At 41.7% G+C, this 23,637-nt stretch overlaps 1 protein-coding gene across 1 annotated transcript; it reads right to left on the reverse strand.

Annotated features, from left to right (window-relative positions):
* Positions 1-15,672: 15,672 nt before the first annotated feature.
* On the reverse strand, positions 15,673-17,172 carry LOC139756671 (uncharacterized). The gene is made up of 2 exons (XM_071676328.1): positions 16,409-17,172; positions 15,673-16,148 (listed from the first exon to the last, which is right to left on the reverse strand). Exon 1 carries the CDS (start codon positions 17,128-17,130, stop codon positions 16,456-16,458), a length of 675 nt encoding a protein of 224 aa, XP_071532429.1. The 5' UTR covers positions 17,131-17,172; the 3' UTR covers positions 15,673-16,148; positions 16,409-16,455.
* Between the last annotated feature and the right edge of the window lie 6,465 nt (positions 17,173-23,637).

Below are 23,637 nucleotides of genomic sequence, written 5' to 3' on the forward strand. Positions count from 1 at the left end.
GGAAAGGAATTCGAGATCCAAGATTCTTTTCTTAACGCCTTCCTTGCCCAAGATTATCATCGGGCTGCGTCATTCCTAGGGCAGCGTTCTTCAACCTATCATTGGCCAAGAAATCCTATCTACAATGTGTATTGTTTTCTGGAGCCCAGATCCTCCTCATCCATTCTTTCCCTTTCATAAAGCGAATCTTTATAACTTCATAAGCAATTTTGTGGCAGCCATTAGCCAAGCTCAAATTCAAAAAGTTCCGGTCATAAATCATGATTAAGTGGGCTTTTATGATTTTTTCTTTTCTTCTCATTATGAACCCCAGTGGACGCTCTCAGAACCCCGGTTGTAAAACACATCATGGCATCTGGGGCCGTGATGCGAAGGACCAGCGACACAAGTATACGTGTGTGTTTGTGTCTGTCGATGGATGTACTATAGCCCAATCTTGGCCTTGTCGATCAGTAATCCACAAACTGTGCCATGAACGTGAACTAGTAGTATGTTAATCATGGATGACCAACAGCTTACAGACTCTCATTGGAGAGAGATGACTTATCACAGACATTTCAAACTATTCTTATTATATTAGTTGATTCTGCTTCATTCATATAAGTCCACCATACTTACAAAGAAAATGAACAGAAGATAGATAGATCAGAATTATATTTCTAAGCTTCAAGTTGTAGTTTCAGGGTAGACAGATATAGTTAGAAAATTTTTACTTTTCCTTTCCTAAGAAATTCGTGGGTCACACTGGAGGGATATGATAGAGTTGTCGTAACACATTCACAGCATTTGATACAAGTAGACAGAAGCATATGAGGACCAGTATATATATATATATATATATATATATATATATATATATATATATATATATATATATATATATATATATATATATATTTTTTTTTGCCGCTGTCTCCCGCGTTTGCGAGGTAGCGCAAGGATGTAGACGAAAGAAATGGCCCAACCCACACCCATACACATGTATATACATACGTCCACACACGCAAATATACATACCTACACAGCTTTCCATGGTTTACCCCACACGCTTCACATGCCCTGATTCAATCCACTGACAGCACGTCAACCCCGGTATACCACATCGATCCAATTCACTCTATTCCTTGCCCTCCTTTCACCCTCCTGCATGTTCAGGCCCCGATCACACAAAATCTTTTTCACTCCATCTTTCCACCTCCAATTTGGTCTCCCACTTCTCCTCGTTCCCTCCACCTCCGACACATATATCCTCTTGGTCAATCTTTCCTCACTCATTCTCTTCATGTGCCCAAACCATTTCAAAACACCCTCTTCTGCTCTCTCAACCACGCTCTTTTTATTTCCACACATCTCTCTTACCCTTACGTTACTTACTCTATCAAACCACCCCACACCACACATTGTCCTCAAACATCTCATTTCCAGCACATCCATCCTCCTGCGCACAACTCTATCCATAGCCCACGCCTCGCAACCATACAACATTGTTGGAACCACTATTCCTTCAAACATACCCATTTTTGCTTTTCGAGTTTGGTAAAGTGTGTGAAAGAAGAAAGTTAAGAGTAAATGTGAATAAGAGCAAGGTTATTAGGTACAGTAGGGTTGAGGGTCAAGTCAATTGGGAGGTAAGTTTGAATGGAGAAAAACTGGAGGAAGTAAAGTGTTTTAGATATCTGGGAGTGGATCTGGCAGCGGATGGAACAATGGAAGCGGAAGTGGATCATAGGGTGGGGGAGGGGGCGAAAATCCTGGGAGCCTTGAAGAATGTGTTGAAGTCGAGAACATTATATATATATATATATATATATATATATATATATATATATATATATATATATATATATATATATATATATATATATATATATATATACTATACCTAATCACCGTTTCCCTCATCAGTGAGGTAGCGTAAGGAAAACAGACGGAAAAAAATCCCAAACACCCACATACACATACATATACCTAAACGCCCATACACTCACAGATACATACATATACATTCCAACGTATACATACATATACATACCCAGACATATACATATATACATATGTACATATTCAAACTTGCTGCTCTCTTCCAATCCCGTCGACGTGCTGTCAGTGGATTGAACCAAGGCATGTGAAGCGTCTGGGGTAAACCATGGAAAGTTCTGTGGGGCCTGGATGTGGAAAGGGAGCTTTCACAGATGTTCCCTTGTAAACCAAAGCTGATGGAAAGTGTCGCTTCGTGCAACAGGAATCAAGTCCACTCAGTGTATTACTGATGTTTCATAGGGAAATCATACCAAAATGTGCTACTTGTCTTTCGATCCCTTTGTTCGTTGGTTATTTGGGCTTTAGTCCTACCAACTGCTAGGGTCATTATGGCCCTCAGCGTTAACTTATAACAACCGTTCTCATATATAGTATTTATAGAGCACAGAGGATATCGGCTGGCGGCAATTAATGGGCTTTCGCACACATCAGTTGATATAGAGTGAATTTGTTCTCTTTCCAGTATGAAGACCATAGTACTAGATATAAATCTAATTCACATATGTTTACTGTTTATGATTACTATTTGTGTTTTACGGAGAAAGAGGCTTACACTCGTGCCTCCTTGTCTCCTAACCTTATACATACGTACCACGTCTATTCCATATATACACACATATATATATATATATATATATATATATATATATATATATATATATATATATATATATATATATATATATATATATATATATATATATATATATGAATATATATATATATGTATATATATATATATATATATATATATATATATATATATATATATATATATATATATATATATATATATATATATATATATATATATATGAATATATATATATATATTATATATGTATATATATATATATATATATATATATATATATATATATATATATATATATATATATATATATATATATATATATATATATATATATATATATATATATATATATCCAGTACATTTAGAAATATCATTGAATAATCCTGTATCATTAGATACACAAAGACTTGTAACCCTAATATTAGTGAAGGTCTATACAAATTGGATAACTTTATTGTTGATAAAATTTGTAAACATTTCCCCACCTTGTCCACATAAGTCGATACGCTCGTTATCAGTCTTGGACAATCACTTGTTCACCAAATGGCGTCCTATCTACGTCTCTTCGTTGTATACCAGCTGCCTCTCATATTTCTTTCTTGTATCTCCCCTGACTATATATATGAATATATATATGTATATATATATATATATATATATATATATATATATATATATATATATATTTTTTTTTTTTTTTTTTATACTTTGTCGCTGTCTCCCGCGTTTGCGAGGTAGCGCAAGGAAACAGACGAAAGAAATGGCCCAACCCCCCCCCCCATACACATGTATATACATACATCCACACACGCAAATATACATACCTACACAGCTTTCCATGGTTTACCCCAGACGCTTCACATGCCTTGATTCAATCCACTGACAGCACGTCAACCCTGGTATACCACATCGCTCCAATTCACTCTATTCCTTGCCCTCCTTTCACCCTCCTGCATGTTCAGGCCCCGATCACACAAAATCTTTTTCACTCCATCTTTCCACCTCCAATTTGGTCTCCCTCTTCTCCTCGTTCCCTCCACCTCCGACACATATATCCTCTTGGTCAATCTTTCCTCACTCATTCTCTCCATGTGCCCAAACCACTTCAAAACACCCTCTTCTGCTCTCTCAACCACGCTCTTTTTATTTCCACACATCTCTCTTACCCTTACGTTACTCACTCGATCAAACCACCTCACACCACACATTGTCCTCAAACATCTCATTTCCAGCACATCCATCCTCCTGCGCACAACTCTATCCATAGCCCACGCCTCGCAACCATACAACATTGTTGGAACCACTATTCCTTCAAACATACCCATTTTTGCTTTCCGAGATAATGTTCTCGACTTCCACACATTCTTCAAGGCCCCCAGAATTTTCGCCCCCTCCCCCACCCTATGATCCACTTCCGCTTCCATGGTTCCATCCGTTGCCAGATCCACTCCCAGATATCTAAAACACTTCACTTCCTCCAGTTTTTCTCCATTCAAACTCACCTCCCAATTGACTTGACCCTCAACCCTACTGTACCTAATAACCTTGCTCTTATTCACATTTACTCTTAACTTTCTTCTTCCACACACTTTACCAAACTCAGTCACCAGCTTCTGCAGTTTCTCACATGAATCAGCCACCAGCGCTGTATCATCAGCGAACAACAACTGACTCACTTCCCAAGCTCTCTCATCCCCAACAGACTTCATACTTGCCCCTCTTTCCAAAACTCTTGCATTTACCTCCCTAACAACCCCATCCATAAACAAATTAAACAACCATGGAGACATCACACACCCCTGCCGCAAACCTACATTCACTGAGAACCAATCACTTTCCTCTCTTCCTACACGTACACATGCCTTACATCCTCGATAAAAACTTTTCACTGCTTCTAACAACTTTCCTCCCACACCATATATTCTTAATACCTTCCACAGAGCATCTCTATCAACTCTATCATATGCCTTCTCCAGATCCATAAATGCTACATACAAATCCATTTGCTTTTCTAAGTATTTCTCACATACATTCTTCAAAGCAAACACCTGATCCACACATCCTCTACCACTTCTGTCACCACACTGCTCTTCCCCAATCTGATGCTCTGTACATGCCTTCACCCTCTCAATCAATACCCTCCCATATAATTTACCAGGAATACTCAACAAACTTATACCTCTGTAATTTGAGCACTCACTCTTATCCCCTTTGCCTTTGTATATATATATATATATATATATATATATATATATATATATATATATATATATATATATATATATACTATCCCTGGGGATGGGGGAGAAAGAATACTTCCCACGTATTCCCTGCGTGTCGTAGAAGGCGACTAAAAGGGGAGCGAGCGGGGGGCTGGAAATCCTCCCCTCTTGTTTATTTTTTTTTGTTTTTTTTATCTTTCCAAGAGAAGGAACAGAGAAGGGGGCCAGGTGAGGATATTCCCTCAGAGGCCCAGTCCTCTGTTCTTAACGCTACCTTGCTAATGCGGGAAATGGCAAATAGTTTGAAAAAAAGAAAGAATATATACACACACACACATATATATATATATATATATATATATTAGGTACAGTAGGGTTGAGGGTCAAGTCAATTGGGAGGTGAGTTTGAATGGAGAAAAACTGGAGGAAGTGAAGTGTTTTAGATATCTGGGAGTGGATCTGTCAGCGGATGGAACCATGGAAGCGGAAGTGGATCATAGGGTGGGGGAGGGGGCGAAAATTTTGGGAGCCTTGAAAAATGTGTGGAAGTCGAGAACACTATCCCGGAAAGCAAAAATGGGTATGTTTGAAGGAATAGTAGTTCCAACAATGTTGTATGGTTGCGAGGCGTGGGATATGGATAGAGTTGTGCGCAGGAGGATGGATGTGCTGGAAATGAGATGTTTGAGGACAATGTGTGGTGTGAGGTGGTTTGATCGAGTAAGTAACGTAAGGGTAAGAGAGATGTGTGGAAATAAAAAGAGCGTGGTTGAGAGAGCAGAAGAGGGTGTTTTGAAATGGTTTGGGCACATGGAGAGAATGAGTGAGGAAAGATTGACCAAGAGGATATATGTGTCGGAGGTGGAGGGAACGAGGAGAAGAGGGAGACCAAATTGGAGGTGGAAAGATGGAGTGAAAAGGATTTTGTGTGATCGGGGCCTGAACATGCAGGAGGGTGAAAGGAGGGCAAGGAATAGAGTGAATTGGAGCGATGTGGTATACAGGGGTTGACGTGCTGTCAGTGGATTGAATCAAGGCATGTGAGGCGTCCGGGGTAAACCATGGAAAGCTGTGTAGGTATGTATATTGCGTGTGTGGACGTGTGTATGTACATGTGTATGGGGGGGGTTGGGCCATTTCTTTCGTCTGTTTCCTTGCGCTACCTCGCAAACGCGGGAGACAGCGACAAAGTATAAAAAAAAAAAAAAAAAAAAAAAAAATATATATATATATATATATATATATATATATATATATATATATATATATATATATATATATATATATATATATATATATATATATCGGTGAAAGGGGCTAATGGGGAAGTAATAACAGGTAGTGGTGGTGTAGGAAGGAGATGGAGTGAGTATTTTGAAGGTTTGTTGAATGTGTTAGATGATAGAGTGACAGATATAGGGTGTCTTCGTCAAGATGGTGTGCGTAGTGAGAGGGTCAAGGAGAATGGTTTGGTAAATAGAGAAGAGGTAGGGAAAGCTTTGCGGAAGATTAAAGCTGGCAAGGCGGCGGATTTGGATGGTATTGCAGCGGAAGGTATATAAAAACGGGGTAATTGTGTCGTTGACTGGTTGGTGAGGATGTTCAATGTATGTATGGCTCATGGTGAAGTGCGTGAGGATTGCCGAAGTGCATGCATAGAACCAGTGTACAAAGGCAAATAGGATAAAAGTGAGTATTCAGATTACAGAGATATAAGTTTCCTGAGTATTCCTGGGAAATTATATGGGAGGGTATTGATTGAAAGGGTGAAGGCATGTACAGAGCATCAGACTGGGGAAGAGCAGTGTAGTTTCAGAAGTGGTAGAGGATGTGTGAATCAGGTGCTTGCTTTGAAGAATGTATGTGAGAAAAACTTAGAAAAACAAATAGATTTGTATGTAGCATTTATGGATCTGGAGAAGGCATATGATATAATTGATAGAGATGCTTTGTGGAAGGTATTGAGAGTATATGGTGTGGGAGGCAAGTTGCTAGAAGCAGTGAAAGGTTTTCATCGAGGAAGTAAGGCATGTGTACGAGTAGGGAGAGAGGAAAGTGACTGGTTCCCAGTGAATATCGGTTTGCGGCAGGGGTGTGTGATGTCTCCATGGTTGATAAATTTGTTTATGGATGGTGTTGTTAATGAGGTGAATGCAAAAGTTTTGGAAAGAGGGGCAAGTATGCAGACTGTTGTGGATGAGAGAGCTTGGGGAATGAGTCAGTTGTTCTTCGCTGATGATACAGCGCTGGTGGCTATATTGGGGTGAGAAACTGCAGTTGCTGGTGACTGAGTTTGGTAAAGTGTGTGAAAGAAGAAAGCTGAGAGCAAATGTGAATAAGAGCAAGGTTATCAAGTACAGCAGAGTTGAGGGACAAGTCAATTAGCAGGTAAGTTTGAATGGAGAAAAACTGGAGGAAGTGAAGTGTTTTAGATATCTGGGAGTGGATTTGGCAGCGGATGGAACCATGGAAGCGGAAGTGAATCATAGGGTGGGGGAGGGGCTAAAGTTCTGGGAGCTTTGAAAAATGTGTGGAAGTTGAGAACGTTATCTTGGAAAGCAAAAATGGGTATGTTTGAAGGAATAATGGTTCCAACAATGTTATATGGTTGCGAGGCGTGGGCTATGGATAGAGTGGTGCGGAGGAGGGTGGATGTGCTGGAAATGGGATGTTTAAGGGCAATATGTGGCGTGAGGTGGTTTGATCGAGTAAGTAATGAAAGGGTAAGAGAGATGTGTGGTAATAAAAAGAGTGTGGTTGAAAGAGCAGAAGAGGGTGTTTTGAAATGGTTTGGTCACATGGAGAGAATGAGTGAGGAAAGATTGACCAAGAGGATATATGTGTCAGAAGTGGAGGGAACGAAGAGAAGTGGGACACCAAATTGGAGGTGGAAAGATGAAGTGAAAAAGATTTTGAGTGATCGGGGCCTGAACATGCAGGAGGGTGAAAGGCGTGCAAGGAATAGAGTGAATTGGAGCGATGTGTTATACCGGTGTAGACCCCGTTGCTCACCAATGTGAGATGAAGGGTATTCGAGTACAAAGTATTCGAATAGTTATTTCCTATTAGCCAGGCCCATAGCCTAGCGGCAGCATTCCCGCCTGTGGCACAGGGGTCCTGGGTTCGATCGTGGTTGTAGGAAGTTTGTATGTTCTATGAAGGTGTGCGTTCATATGCACTTTATTCGTATTCATATACCTCCGCGTTGTTCAGTTAGGTTCGGTAAAATGCTATCTGTTGGCTATGTGCGCCTGTTGGGAAATGACCGGTGTAGACCCCGTTGCTCACCAATGTGAGACGAAGGGTATTCGAGTACCAAGTATTCGAATAGGCATTTCCTATCAGCCAGGCCCATAGCCCAGCGGTAGCATTCCCGCCTGTGGCACAGGGGTCCCGGGTTCGATCCTGGCTGTTGAAGGTTTGTATGTTGTATGAAGTTGCGCGTTCATATTCACTTTATTCGTATATATATATATATACATATATTTTTTTTTCTTTCAAACTATACGCCATTTCCCGCATTAGCAAGGTAGCGTTAAGAACAGAGGACTGGGCCTCTGATGGAATATCCTCACCTGGCCTCGTTCTCTGTTCCTTCTTTTGGAAAATTAAAAAAAAAAAACGAGAGGGGAGGATTTCCAGCCCCCCGCTCCCTCCCCTTTTAGTCGCCTTCTACGACACGCAGGGAATACGTGGGAAGTATTCTTTCTCCCCTATCCCCAGGGATAATATATATATATATATATATATATATATATATATATATATATATATATATCTTTCTGAAACCTTAGAAGCGCTTAGAAAGCCAATGGCATCCACTGTTCTGTATCATAGACCATAAAGTGTAGTGATGTATGTTTTCTATAAGAGCAGATTGCAGGGCATCTCAGTAGTAAGTGTTCGTTTTCTTTACTGTGGTTATTGCATACTGTGCATGAAGTGTCCTGGGATGTGATGAATCGGTGTTTGTACCAATTGAAGGACAGGTGAAGTCCAGAGCGTACATGGAATAATTTCGAATCGTGTTTTTCTGGTGAGTGTGGTTCAGATGAATGTATGTCTGGTGGGATGGTCTTAAAGTCTGAGGCGGATGGTCGGTTGTTTAGTGCTTGTCAAGTCATTACAGTGTGTATGTGTTTTGCCGCGTTACGTTTGCCAGAGACTACCAAAGTGTGAATTAGGAAAAGGCTTCTAATATCTGTTTTGTGGTTTGGTGGTTAGTTAATAGAGTGGTTTGGCCAGAAGGTTCCAAGTGCTGTTGCAAAGAATTAACTGTCGAACATAGCGAAGTGAGATGGTATTGTGAGAGTATTTGTGGTTGCTAAGCAGTTGTGTTCTTCATCTTTTGAGATTTACAGTTTTGCCATATTTGCTTCTGAGAGGGAATAAAACATTGGCAGGTTAGGCGCAGTTTATACTGGAGAGGATAAATTGTTTGTACAGGATGCTATGGATGCATTCTATTCTTTGTTTTTTTGGGGGAGGGGTCCAATTCTCGTGCCAGCTGGAGTTCTGAGGACATTTGATTTATGTGTTGCTTTTGTGTTGGGGTTATCGGTGTGAGGAGTGAATATCGTGTCTGTGACGTTAGGATCTTACGTACTTACGTACTGATTAGCATGAATGGATGCCTGTTCCACATTAGAGTATTCAGCCATTTCTTTTAATCACATTGCAAATGATTCCCTAAGAAAAAGGAGATTAAACTTTATCTTCGTATGTTGTTTACCAAAATGGGACTAAGTGATTAAGTTACTCCAAAAATGTAGCACATTCTTTGTAAAAGGTGATCATTAAACCCTTGCATTCACCTCCTTCACCCACTCAGCCATAAACAATCTAGATGTCCATGATGCCATCACACACCCTCCAGTCTACCTACACGCACATACGCTTTACTCTTTTGATAAAAAGCCTTACTGCTTGTAACAGCTTGCTTCCTACCCTGCATATTTGTAACACCTTCCACTGAGCATCTATATCAAGCATATCATATGCTTTCTCCACGACTATATAAAAGCCACATACAAAATCTTTCTGTTCTGCTATCTCTTAAACGCATTCTTTAAAGGAAACACCTGATCCACACATCTTCTCTCACTCCTGAAGCCACACTGTTCCTCCTCAGCATGATTCACTCTGCATGACAGCACCTTCTCAGTCACCACTCATGTAAAACCTGCCAGGTTATTGACTGTCTTAATTCCTAATATTGATAACTTTAACCCATCCCCAGGTAATTTATGGCAATATCATTATTGTGGTCACCTCTACGTACTAACTGTCTTACTTCCTAATACTGATAAGATTTACCCACCCCAAGGTAACTTTAAAGCCCATCCCGGTATCAACCAAATCATAATGAATGTACGATCATGACAGCATAAGAAAATTAACTGAATACACATCTCGCTACCCAGGTCAACCACCTACCCCCCTTCCTAACCCAACTCCCTCCTGACCACACTCTGCCACCCCCACCTTTACTCCCTTTAACGGTTCTATTACTTCTATCTCTGTATTTGATATATGTCTACAGGTCTGAATATTTTCGCTGGGTGAGGAAACTTTGCAAATTGTATAAACCTGATGAGGTGGATTTCCTACGTGAAACGTGTAGTGTAAGGTAACGTTCAATAAATTGTTAGTGCTCCTGCTGAAGCGTATTTATCCATACATGGAAATAAGTCATCATTACGGATTAGGGTGATTGTAATATCATATGATTTAACACACATATATATATATATATATATATATATATATATATATATATATATATATATATATATATATATATATATATATATATATATATATATATATATATTCTTTCATACTATTCGCTATTTCCCGTGTTAATGAGGTAGCGTTAAGAACAGAGGACTGGGCGGTCGAGGGAATATCCTCACCTGGCCCCCTTCTCTTTTCCTTCTTTTGGAAAATTTAAAAAATACGAGAGGGGACGATTTCCAGCCCCCACTCCCTTCCTTTTAAGTCGCCTTCTAAAACACGCAGGGAATACGTGGGAAGTATTCTTTCTCCCCTATCCCCAGGGATGATATATATATATATATATATATATATATATATATATATATATATATATATATATATATATATATATATATATATATATATATATATATATATATATATAGATAGATAGATAGATAGATAGATAGATAGATAGATAGATAGATAGATAGATAGATAGATAGATAGAGTTGTGCGCAGGAGGGTGGATGTGCTGGAAATGAGATGTCTGAGGACAATGTGTGGTGTGGGGTGGTTTGATTGAGTAAGTAATGTAAGGGTAAGAGAGATGTGTGGAAATAAAAAGAGCGTGGTTGAGAGAGCAGAAGAGGGTGTTTTGAAATGGTTTGGGCACATGGAGAGAATGAGTGAGGAAAGATTGACCAAGAGGATATATGTGTCGGAGGTGGAGGGAACGAGGAGAAGTGGGAGACCAAATTGGAGGTGGAAAGATAGAGTGAAAAAGATTTTGTGTGATAGGGGCCTGAACATGCAGGAGGGTGACAGGAGGGCAAGGAATAGAGTGAATTGGATCGATGTGGTATACCGGGGTTGACGGGCTGTCAGTGGATTGAATCAGTTCATGTGAAGCGTCTGGGGTAAACCATGAAAAGCTGTGTAGGTATGTATATTTGCGTGTGTGGACGTGTATGTATATACACGTGTATGGGGGTGGGTTGGGCCATTTCTTTCGTCTGTTTCCTTGCGCTACCTCGCAAGCGCGGGAGACAGCGACAAAGCAAAAAAAAAAAAAAAAAAAAAGAAAAGAATACTTCCCATGTATTCCCTGCGTGTCGTTAAAGGTGACTAAAAGGGGAGGGAGCCAGGGGTTAGAAATCCTACCCTCCAGTTTTTTACTTTTTCAAAATAAGGAACAGAGAAGGGGGGTAAAGTAAAGATATTACCTTTAAGGCTCAGTTCTCTGTTCTTAACGCTACCTCGCTAACATAGGAAATGGCGAATATGTATGAAAAAAATATATATATGCGTATATATATATATATATATATATATATATATATATATATATATATATATATATATATATATATATATATATATATGTATTGCGCATTACTGACCCATACCATTAAAATTCCGTCTCAGAATAGGTCCTGGGTTATATATATATATATATATATATATATATATATATATATATATATATATATATATATATTTGTCGCTGTCTCCCGCGTTTGCGAGGTAGCGCAAGGAAACAGACGAAAGAAATGGCCCAACCCACCCCATACACATGTATATACATACGTCCACACACGCAAATATACATACCTACACAGCTTTCCATGGTTTACCCCAGACGCTTCACATGCCCTGATTCAATCCACTGACAGCACGTCAACCCCGGTATACCACATCGATCCAATTCACTCTATTCCTTGCCCTCCTTTCACCCTCTTGCATGTTCAGGCCCCGATCACACAAAATCTTTTTCACTCCATCTTTCCACCTCCAATTTGGTCTCCCACTTCTCCTCGTTCCCTCCACCTCCGACACATATATCCTCTTGGTCAATCTTCATAGAACATACATATGCACTTTATTTATATATATATATATATATATATATATATATATATATATATATATATATATATATATATATATATATATATATATTTATATATATATATATATATATATATATATATATATATATATATATATATATATATATATATATATATATATATATATATATATATATATATATATATATATATATATATATATATATATATATAACCCAGGACCTATTCTGAGACGGAATTTTAATGGTATGGGTCAGTAATGCGTCATGAGTGGGGTCTGCCAGGACTGATGCTATAACTGTGGATCCTCTGTAGCGTGCAGCAGAGCTGGTTGCTGTGGATCATTGTGTTCCTCTTCCAGTGATCAGTTCAGTGATGTTGTCATGCAGAGCTTGCACTCTTTTTCTGATATCTGGTGATGAAGAGTGGTGCGTCATTTGTGGGGCAGAAGTTAGGTTGTAGTTCTTTTCCATGCCCTTATAGTAGTTACTTTTTATGCTGGAGTGGTTAGAGATATAGATAAAGTATGAGACTGCATGATATACGGAGACGCGAGGTCACATATTTTGAAGTTCTAAGTATTTGTTTCCATGTGCTTTTTTGAAGGATGGTCAGTCTGCTCTCCTGTAGGTTGTGTAAGTCTTTTTGATGGTTGTGTGGTTTGGGTAGGCCAGTAGAGTGTTGTCGGGATGGGTAGGTGGTTAGAGGACAGTTCGTGCGGCATACTTTTTTTCGACGTTTCCCTAGTTGGAAGCTCACATCCATTCTCTAGCTGTCATGCATAATTCACCGAAACAACAGCTCTTTATCCTTAACCGGGACCCACAGACCATTATGTGTTTTTTCTCGGCTGCTTCATATGCCCTAGTTCAGTCCAACTGACAGCACGTCGTCCCCCGTATACCACATTGTACCATAAATTCTATTCGATCCATGTTTCACCCTCCTGCATGTTTGAGCCAAGAGCACTCAAAACATTTTTCACTCCATCCTTCCATCTCCAGTTTGGTCTCTCCTTCTCCTTGTCCCCTCCACCTCTGATACATATATATATATATATATATATATATATATATATATATATATATATATATATATATATATATATATATATATATATATATATATATATATAACCCAGGACCTATTCTGAGACGGAATTTTAATGGTATGGGTCAGTAATGCGTCATGAGTGGGGTCTGCCAGGACTGATGCTATAACTGTGGATCCTCTGTAGCGTGCAGCAGAGCTGGTTGCTGTGGATCATTGTGTTCCTCTTCCAGTGATCAGTTCAGCGATGTTGTCATGCAGAGCTTGCACTCTTTTTCTGATATCTGGTGATGAAGAGTGGTGCGTCATTTGTGCCGACAGCATAGCATAGCCGAGTGGTGTTAGCGTGACTGTCCGCCACACAAACGGTGCGGGTCTCGAATCCTTGTTGTTGGAGGGCTTTATGTGCTCTATGAAAGCCTTCGTTCATTTGCGCTGTATTTATATCAATATCTGTATACTTATGTGTGTGTGTGTGTGTGTGCGTGTGTGTGTGATCACTGTTTATGTGTTACGGGGAGAGAGATTTACACTACTGCTGTCTCGTCTCATAACCCTGATTATGTGTACCATGTCTTTTTTCAATGTTCGTATATATACATATACACACCTTAGATTAATCCAGGTGTGTGTGTGTGTGTGTGTATCTATATAATTTTTCTGTGTCTTTCCGTAAAACAAAGGGTCTTCCTTTTATCATTTGAATGTTCTTCGAGTATCAAAAGAACTTTAAAACCTTTTTAGAATTTTTTTACGATATCACATTACGTTTGTTTATAATCTGACATTGTGTCTCGTACATTATAATATTGTTCCTTTTTTTAATGGTTCTGGTGTTTATCTGCGTCTTTATTCTCTTTCTATATTCATTAAAGTTCTTAATAATTCACTCTTATTCGTGGTGCAGATGACGAGATCTTATTTTCTATGGAAAATGAAGTAAACCAATGTTATTTACTAACCAGAGAGTCTATGAAGACGAGGGAAAAATATAGTAGTGACAATTCTATTCTAACTTGGGACAGATGTATGGCAAGTAAAGCGAAGATTTTTTTTATCTCTTATTTGAAAAGTAGGTAGAGCAAGGCATGTGGTGCATACAAGTACACACAGACTGTGGAGCAGTGTTTCTGGAAGACGTCACAGGACTTCACTGATTTGTTTCATTGAGGAGGCAGAAGCCAGGATGACTGACATCCCTGTGTACGTTTACCTAAGATGGGAGTAGTTTGAAGAATCTCTCTATCTACATTTGTCTATACGTTAACAAGAGTATCTATACAGTTATCTGGATAATAACGAGAATATCTCTACAGTTATCTGGATAGTGACGAGAGTATCTCTACAGTTATCTGGATAGTAACGAGAATATCTCTACAGTTATCTGGATAGTGACGAGAGTATCTCTACAGTTATCTGGATAGTGACGAGAGTATCTCTACAGTTATCTGGATAGTAACGAGAGTATTTTCTACGGTTATCTGGATAGTGACGAGAGTATCTCTACAGTTATCTTGATGATAACGAGAGTATCTCTACAGTTATCTGGATAGTAACGAGAGTATCTCTACATTTATCTAGATGTTAACGAGAGTATCTCTATAGTTTTCTAGATATCAATAAGATTATCTAGACATTAACGAGAGTATTTCTAAATTTGTCTAGAAATCAACTAGAGTATCTCTACATATCAACAAGATTATCTTTACATTTGTCTAGATATTAACTAGAGTATCGCTACATTTTTCTAGATGTTAACGCGAGTATCTCTAGAGATCAACGATAATATCTCTACATTTGTCTAGATAATAATGACAGTATCTCTACATTTGTCTAGATATTAACGAGAGTATCTCTACATTTGTCTAGATATTAACGAGAGTATCTCTACATTTGTCTAGGTATCAACGAGAGTGTCTCTACGTTTATCTATGATGTTAACGAGAGTATCTCTACATTTGTCTAGATGGTAACTATAGTATCTATATTCAATGATGACCTCTCCATCAACGTTTTTACGTTTATCTAAAAAGACTTTTATTTATGATGAATATGGCTTAAAGATTGTACTCTCTTGACTTCTTCAGTGAAACGTATATTTAGATAAATTGTCTATTTTTTCCAACTTTATCTTGTTCAGGGTTATATGAAAAAACAAAACTGTGTATAAGAATTTCACATTTTATTCAAAAAGCTTGTCACTGTATTATGTATGTACACATTCACAATCTGAAACAATGTACCTTAACATTATCTTTGGCTGACGTAGACTTGAGTACTTATGAGATAACGATTGGTAAAGTCACACAGACCCGTTAACAGTTAAACGAGGGAAGATTCCAATCCTTCCTGGACACATCACCTCTCGTCATCCACAAGTGTTATCATGGCATCACTGCCATCACCACCACCGCCACTGCTCACCCGCTCTGGAGAGTCATCAACTCTGGACACCAATGAATCAACTCAAGTTATACGCACCACCACAACGAGTCAACAGAGGCACCGTGGATTTGGGTTAATTTGTGGGCGGCGTTGTATAGCGACCTGCCCACACTTGAGGGCACAAGTTAGCGGGAGACATGACTGGACATCTTAGCTGGTTCCTTCATTTACTGTTACGTAGAGTCTCTTTCAGATGGACGGGTTCTGTAATGTACATACATACTTCCATGAGCTTTTTAGAGGTAAGAAAAATGTATAGTGAATATAAGCTATGACAGTATAGTAAAGAGATGTTGACATGTCTATGACCATCCGCGCGATAGATATTTAACAAAAGATAGGCATCTAATGTGCTGTTGAAATCGCTGACGTTAAATAAAGACGATTTTTCGTGTGTGTGTGGGTGTGTGTGTGTGTGTATGTGTGTGTGTGTGTGTCTTTCCCCTTTTTCTCCTTCCACTCACCTGACTAGATATCAAGGGTGTGGCTCCTCTGCCGGCGTCACAAACACCTAGTGTAGGAGCTCAGCGAGGGCTGCGATGTACGTCTGGGCCATCTGCAGGGTCTCGAACTTTGACAGCTTCTGGTCCCCACTCAGGGCTGGGATCACCTCTCGCAAGCGGTCGAAGGCGTCGTTTAGTCCATTCATTCGGCGCCGCTCGCGAGCGTTCGCGGCTAACCGACGCTTTCTGAGCACATCACGACACACTGGCTTGGGTAGTTTTCTCCGACACTTTGACTGTCGACCCCGGACAGACGACGGCTGTGCTGGCGATTCTGACGAGGTAGTGACGGTAGAAGAAGAAGGAGCAGCAGAAGCGGCAAGCAGAGGGTGAGTGGTGCCAGGCGCGCCCCACGACCACGAGGCAGGGCCGTTCGATGACGCCGTCCAACCACGTGGTGAGCCAACTTCCAGACTCTCACAACTGCTCATGGGGGAACAGGAGGGGCTTGGCCGGCCCTCAGAGTATGATGACGTGGTGGTGTGTGAGGAAGACCAGGCTGGCGACGATGCGGTGGGTAGAGGTTGGTACTGTGGGCTGGGAGTGGCACTGGAGAGGTCATAGCGAGACATGACACCATAAGACGCGGCGGAACCCAGCTGGCTCGAACCAGTGTAAGCCGTAGGGTAGGGACGGTAGGCTCCTTGGTGGGCCACAGGGTACAGCCACTCAGACACCGACATCCTTGTGGACGCTGTTCGTCTATACTCTTACCCACACCTCTGTCCCACTGCTTTTAAGGGAGCGGGCTCGCCCAGGAGTGGTCACGTGACCCCAACAGCCAATCCGGGTACGGATGGGGAGCAGCGGGGCGGGGCCGGTGGGTGCCCGAGGTCACTGCTGTGGCTGCTGTGCCGCCGCTACCGCCCGGCCCCTCGCCCGCCCTACCCCTCCTCCGCCCGCTCCCTCACACTCGCTCCAGCAGCCACGATCCTCTCAGTCCCTCCTCCAGTATCTGTTATCCCCCTATCCATTCACCTCTTCTTTAAGACATTAATCGTCCAGCTTCTCACCCATTCGTTCGACTTACTCTCGTCTGTGCCCAGACTTGTCCTCCCTCTCTCAACCACATCCATATCATCTCTAGAATCATTCACGCCCTCGTTAATCCATTCCTTCCTCAATTCCCAGCTCGTACGTCCCCCCACCCCCCAATTCTCACGAGTTTATTTTCACATCCCAACAACCAATCAGTAGCTCACTTCTTACTTTCAGTAACTTTAGCTCATCTCTTCGTCTGTCCACGTTTATCCCCTCACAAGTACAATCCTTATTCATTCTAATATTTTACTTTATTTTCTATCAATTGACTGTTCCCGTATTTGTCTATTCCCACCCTGTCTTCATTTGCTTTTGTTCGTGTTCTTCCTTATTTCCCACATTACCTCCGGTAACTCCTTACCTCTCTACCCCTTCTATGTGTCCAGTTTCTTTCCCGTCCAGCCTCTGTTTTATCCTTTTCCATTTTCGTCCTGCTTTCCACTTGCCAAACCTATAGTTCAATCAGTTTCTCACTTGTTCAGTATTTCCTTAGTCCAGCTTCTAACTCGTACAGGATCTTACTAGTCCAGCCTTACACTCGTTCACGCCACAGTCAGCCATCCCCTCATTACTCGTCCACTCTTTATTCTCCTGCCACTTATTCGTCCACCCCTTCACAGACTCCTCATCCTCACTCGTCACACATTCTTTTCGTCCCACGTCAGGCCCTCCATCCAGTCTTCTTCATACATGTAACTCCGTCCCATTAAAGGTTCAGGCAGAACACTCGGGTCTAATCGGGTCTTTTGCGCGCCCTTCCCTAAGACGGTGCGGGTTGTTCAGCCCCTTCTGCCCTGAGAGTCCCCTGGTCGCGACCGCCGCTACTGGCTATTAATTACCTTTTTCGGTTCATTATCAGGGTCAGGGGGATGGTAGTGGCGGCGGCGTGGGGTCTACCTCCACGTGAGCTCTGGTGTCGTTCCTCTCTGCCTCCACACTCTCACACCAAACCACCACCTCCCTCACGCGCCCTCACGTACGAGGTACGAAATATTACATTACGTTCACAATGGAACATATCCCTTTGGTCAGGATGTGTTAATTCGATTCGCTCTTAATAGAACCGGTCCAAATATTGATCATCTGATTGAAAAGAGAGACGTAATCTGCATGCAAACACCATCGGAATCTAAAATGTAATTAGACTGAAGATTTGCGAACGAACATGATCAAACCCGATTATACATTGCACGTATTGTTTCTCACGTTGTCTTCCCTTCTGGACATATAGTCTTCTTTTCTTTCTTACTATAGTTCTCCTTTAAAGCAAATCCTCTAATTCATCTAACCATTATCCTTTCGTCTCACGCACCAAATATAGATTCCTAATTGCCCCTCTTGCCAAATATATCGACATCTGTCTGGGTCACCTCAATGAACAACACGTTTAGCTTTTAGCTGTCAAGACTGTCGACCCATGACCACGCTGCGATGCCACGATTTCCTATAATATTACAAGCTCTTACCTTTTTCCCGCCCTCGCCAGCACATCTCTTTCTTCCTTCTTCTGACAATATTTGGCTCATTTACCCACCTGCCGATAACCCTACTCATCAACACGCAACGTCACTTCCTCGTATTCATATTATACCTTCGTGGGAAAAAGAAATATCTGCCCTCAAAGATCTCACAATCCTAAGAGTTCTGTATTGAAAGTAATTACTTTTTCCCTTTTACGATATTCCAGCCCTCATCACCTATATCACCATATCAAATGTGTTCTCTTAAGCGAATATCTCCCCCTCCACCGAATATCATTTCCCTCCATCATATATCTCCAACTTCATCAAGTATCTCGGCCTCCACCAAATATCATCTCTCTACCAAATAGCTCCTCCTCCACCAAACATCATCATCACCCACCAAATACCTCCACCGCCACCAAAAATCATCCTTCTGCACCAAATATCTACTCTTCAAACAAATCCTTCTCAACCAAATATCATTCTTCTCTACCAAATATCACCCTTTTCTACCAATATATCTTCCTCCTCCACCAGATATCATTCTTCTCCACCTACTGTCTCCTGCGACACTAAATAACACTCTCATCCACCAAATATCATCCTCTTCCACCAAATACCTTCCTCCCTCACCAGATTTCATCCTTCCCCACCAATACTCTCCTTCTCCACCAATCATCCTCCTTCACCAAGTATCTCCTCCTTCATCAACATCAAGTGTCTCTCTCGACGCATCTCTTCCCGTCATGAACTAATGTCTCCCACAGGTGTCTCTCCGTCCTCCCGACCACTCACACATAACCCACACCTCAGGTCTCTCCGTCCACTCACCACACACCCGCCACGCGTCAACCAAAACACAGACACGTCAAGATCTGGAATACCCTCGTCTGTATCACACATGACCCATGTGCCTGTTGTTCCAGGTATTGCTACACGTGTCTCTTAAATTTGTTTGATATCTTCGTGTGTACATTGATCAATGGTTATACATTTTCCTACATTTTAAAATCTTAGACAAGGGAGAGTTATTCTGGGGTCTTCTCTATTCTAATCCATTATTATTCACGTCAAACAAATAATAGTATGACCTAACATAATCTAAATATGAATATAACTATGACCTTTAAACCACATAGAGAGAAGAAGAAAATGCTCTCGTCAGCTCTGTCTGTCATGCCCCAAGCATTGGCCTCACAAAACGACGGAAAAGTACTAACACAGAATCATTGGTTGACAGAGTCTGCCCTACATTTTACCGAGGGGCCGCAAAGTACACAAGATAACTAACTTGTTCATAAAACATCAATAGTAATGGAATCCGTCGTCCATCCATTGGGATAATGAGCTTACGGGCCGCCCTCTGTAGGAGTGAAAGTCCAGGGGACTCATGACAAAGAGATTTTGCTCCTCCGCCCCGGAGCGTCGCTCGCCGTGGTAATCGCCACATCGATAGACCTCCTTATTAAGTCCCATTCATGAGGCTATCCAGGACGAGAGCCTGGAACCATTAGTACCCCCTCACACCGCAGACGATAGTAGATCTGATCACGGAAAAAACCTCGGAGATTGTTCCAAGATTGCTTAGCATATCATGAGAAACGTTCACTGAAGAAATAATGATATAATTAGATGACGCAGTTACCAAATCCTACCTAGAGTATATTTAATGTATTTCTTATATTGCCCGAGTCAAGTTTGTATCTATCTATACAGTTATGTGTCTGGTGTTGTAAAGAGAAATGATAGAATGTCAACAGAGTCGCTGAATCCATGAGGAGGGCGAGGGTAAGATGGTATGCGAGCCGGGAGCACACAGACAACACAAGGAGCTCAGGCGCACCACTGGAACTAACACTGCCGGGGCAAGGGTCAGCCTCACAGTGGCCGCCGCCTGTGTCCCCCTGGCCCTACCCTCAGGTCCCTCCTGCCTGCTGGCCCCATCACGCAGTCTCTCCTGCTTGCTGGCCCCATCCTGCACTACCTCCTACCTGCTGGCCCCAACCTGCCATCTCCTCCGCTTAGTATTGCATCTTGCAGTACCTTCTGCCTGTTGGTCCCGTCCTGCAGTCTCCCCTGCCAGTTACCCAACCCTGCAGTCTCCTCTGCCTGCTGTCCCCACCCTGCAGTTCCTCACCTTGTAGTCTCCCCTGCCTGTTGTCCCCACCCTGCGGTCTCCCTCGCCTGCTGTCCCCACCCTGCGGTCTCCCCTGCCTGTTATCCCCACCGTATAGTTTTCCCGCCTACCGTTCCCACCCAACAGTGTCTTCTGCTTACTGTAACCGCTCAACAGTGTCTCCTGCTTGCTGTCTTCACTCATCAGTGTCACCTGCTTACTGCCAGGGCTCAGCAGTGTCACCTGCTTATTGTTTCAGTGTCCTCTGCTTACTGTTCCCTCTCTACTGTATCTTCTTTCCTCTGTGCGTGTCCTACAGTCTCCTTTTTTTACTGTATCCTGCACATAGCGTGTCCCGCGCCAGTCCTTCATTGTCTGGTAAAGACCTACAGTGCTTCCTGTTTACTGTACCCTCCTGTAATGTCGGCTCCGTGAGGTATCTGCATCGTATTATCCGTTTAATTACCGTGCTCAATTAACCGTGTGAGTGTTTTTGTACTGCATTCGCGCTCCGGTGACCGCTTTTTCCCTCTGTCCGTGTTACACTGTCTGCAACATGCAGTACCCCAGCTACAGTGTCTGCCTCTTACTATGATATTTGCTTTGTGTTGAACCCGAACTACAGTCTCTCTCTCTCTCTCTCTCTCTCTCTCTCTCTCTCTCTCTCTCTCTCTCTCTCTCTCTCTCTCTCTCTCTCTCTCTCTCTCTCTCTCTCTCTCTCTCTCTCTCTCTCTCTCTCTCTCCACTATAGTCTTTCCTGCCTTCTCTTTGCTACAGTGCTTGTTAGTAACTGTGCCCACACAGGAAGGGGGGTTGTCTGCGTATCATTAGTGAGTGTAAACAACAGCGTCTGCTGATGTGAATTAACAGAGTTCTACAAGTGACTGCTATGCCCGCGGCTGACAGAAAAAAGTTGTTGAAGATGAGAGAGAGAGAGAGAGAGAGAGAGAGAGAGAGAGAGAGAGAGAGAGAGAGAGAGAGAGAGAGAGACTATGAAAAAGAGATAACACTCAGACATGAATTACCTGGCCTGGACGGGTAATGGAGACGTAATGATATCAAAAACCCACACAAGGTATGAGGTGATCAAAGCACCGCTAACGCAAAACCTCCAGCCTCGCCTCCCCCAAGCCACCGCCTTACGTTCAAGATGCTACATGAATTCCTTACTAAATCAGCCCTGAAGACAAAGAGAAAAATCCAGTAGTCATTATCTGACTTTTATCGTAGATCTCCGTCAAAGAATATGTACACTACATCACTTCTGTGATTATCAAGAGCATTATGAATAGATTGTGCTTCACATCTGATTATGTAGACCGGTGAAAGTATGGGCCAATAAGTGAATGTGGTACTTCATAGACCACAGTCAAATGAAGCTGACAGGATAAACGTAAGAATATATTGACAGAGGTTGATGTGTGTCTGGACGACTCTCTCTGATATCACTCTAACGACAGAAAACGGCGTTCAGTCTCATTGTGTTATAGGGGACTTGCGAATCCTGTAATTCCACGAAGAGGTTGAGTTTAGTCTCGTCATCGCCAACTTCCCGTTTCTGTTCAATCTCTATTCATTCACCTAATGATAATGGTAATATCAATCTACGGCTTGAAGTCAAATGTCACACGAAACAGTATCTCAAAATGTAAACTCGCAATGGGTGTTCAACTCTTGATTTGTTTAGTCCGTCATGAACGTATAGTTGATGCCCACTATACATCATGTCTCTCATCAAATACAGTACCCAGGAAATGTACGAGTATCCCTGCTACATCCCTTATCAAAAACTCATAACTTTACAGACGGCGCCTTATCAGTGGGATGAAATAATGCACGGTCATTAGGAGACGAAAGTGGTTATCTTATCAGTGACCTGGTTATTAACTCTGATGGCCTCTAACGTGTTTACCTTCGGCCAGTGGAACATATAACACCAGACCGATGAAGAGGACGGAATCGGGTCGTCAACTGTGCCGATGGCGAGGCAACTGAAGAAGGTTGGCAGCTTGTTGGCGTGCCTATCCGTCAGTAGTCTGTCTTTTTTTTTTATCTACATATACATATATCTTTGTCTCTTCCTCTCTTAACTAATAACTGACTTCATTAGTCTTATACTTTTCCTTACCGCTATGACCCGCGCCTGGGCAGTAAACCATCGGTCTCCCATATATGATACTCCTAATAACAGTCATGTCCCGTATTTCTTCATTAACTCACCACAAAAAAAAAAAATACAGCTCCAGCGGCATTAATTACGCCACGGCTATAATAAAACGAGTATCAAAGACTTAAGGACTTATCGGACGCAAAAAAAAAAGACTCTGAATACCAGCGCATATTAATAATCTAATCCCCCGTCCGCCAACCATGTAATCTCATAAAGGGTCAGCGAAGGTATGGCGACCGGGTCTTTCATATGGAAATAAAGGACTCCCAGATTTGACCACACGTTTCAGAGGACTAGGCTGACGATGTGCAGCGTACCGCCGGGCTGGACGATGGTGGGGCCCACACACTGTTGGGTCCACACAGTGAACCACTGGGCGGGGAGGCCCACACACTGTCAA

This window comes from Panulirus ornatus, chromosome 23, assembly GCF_036320965.1.
Source record: "Panulirus ornatus isolate Po-2019 chromosome 23, ASM3632096v1, whole genome shotgun sequence".
Taxonomy (NCBI): Eukaryota; Metazoa; Arthropoda; class Malacostraca; order Decapoda; family Palinuridae; genus Panulirus; species Panulirus ornatus.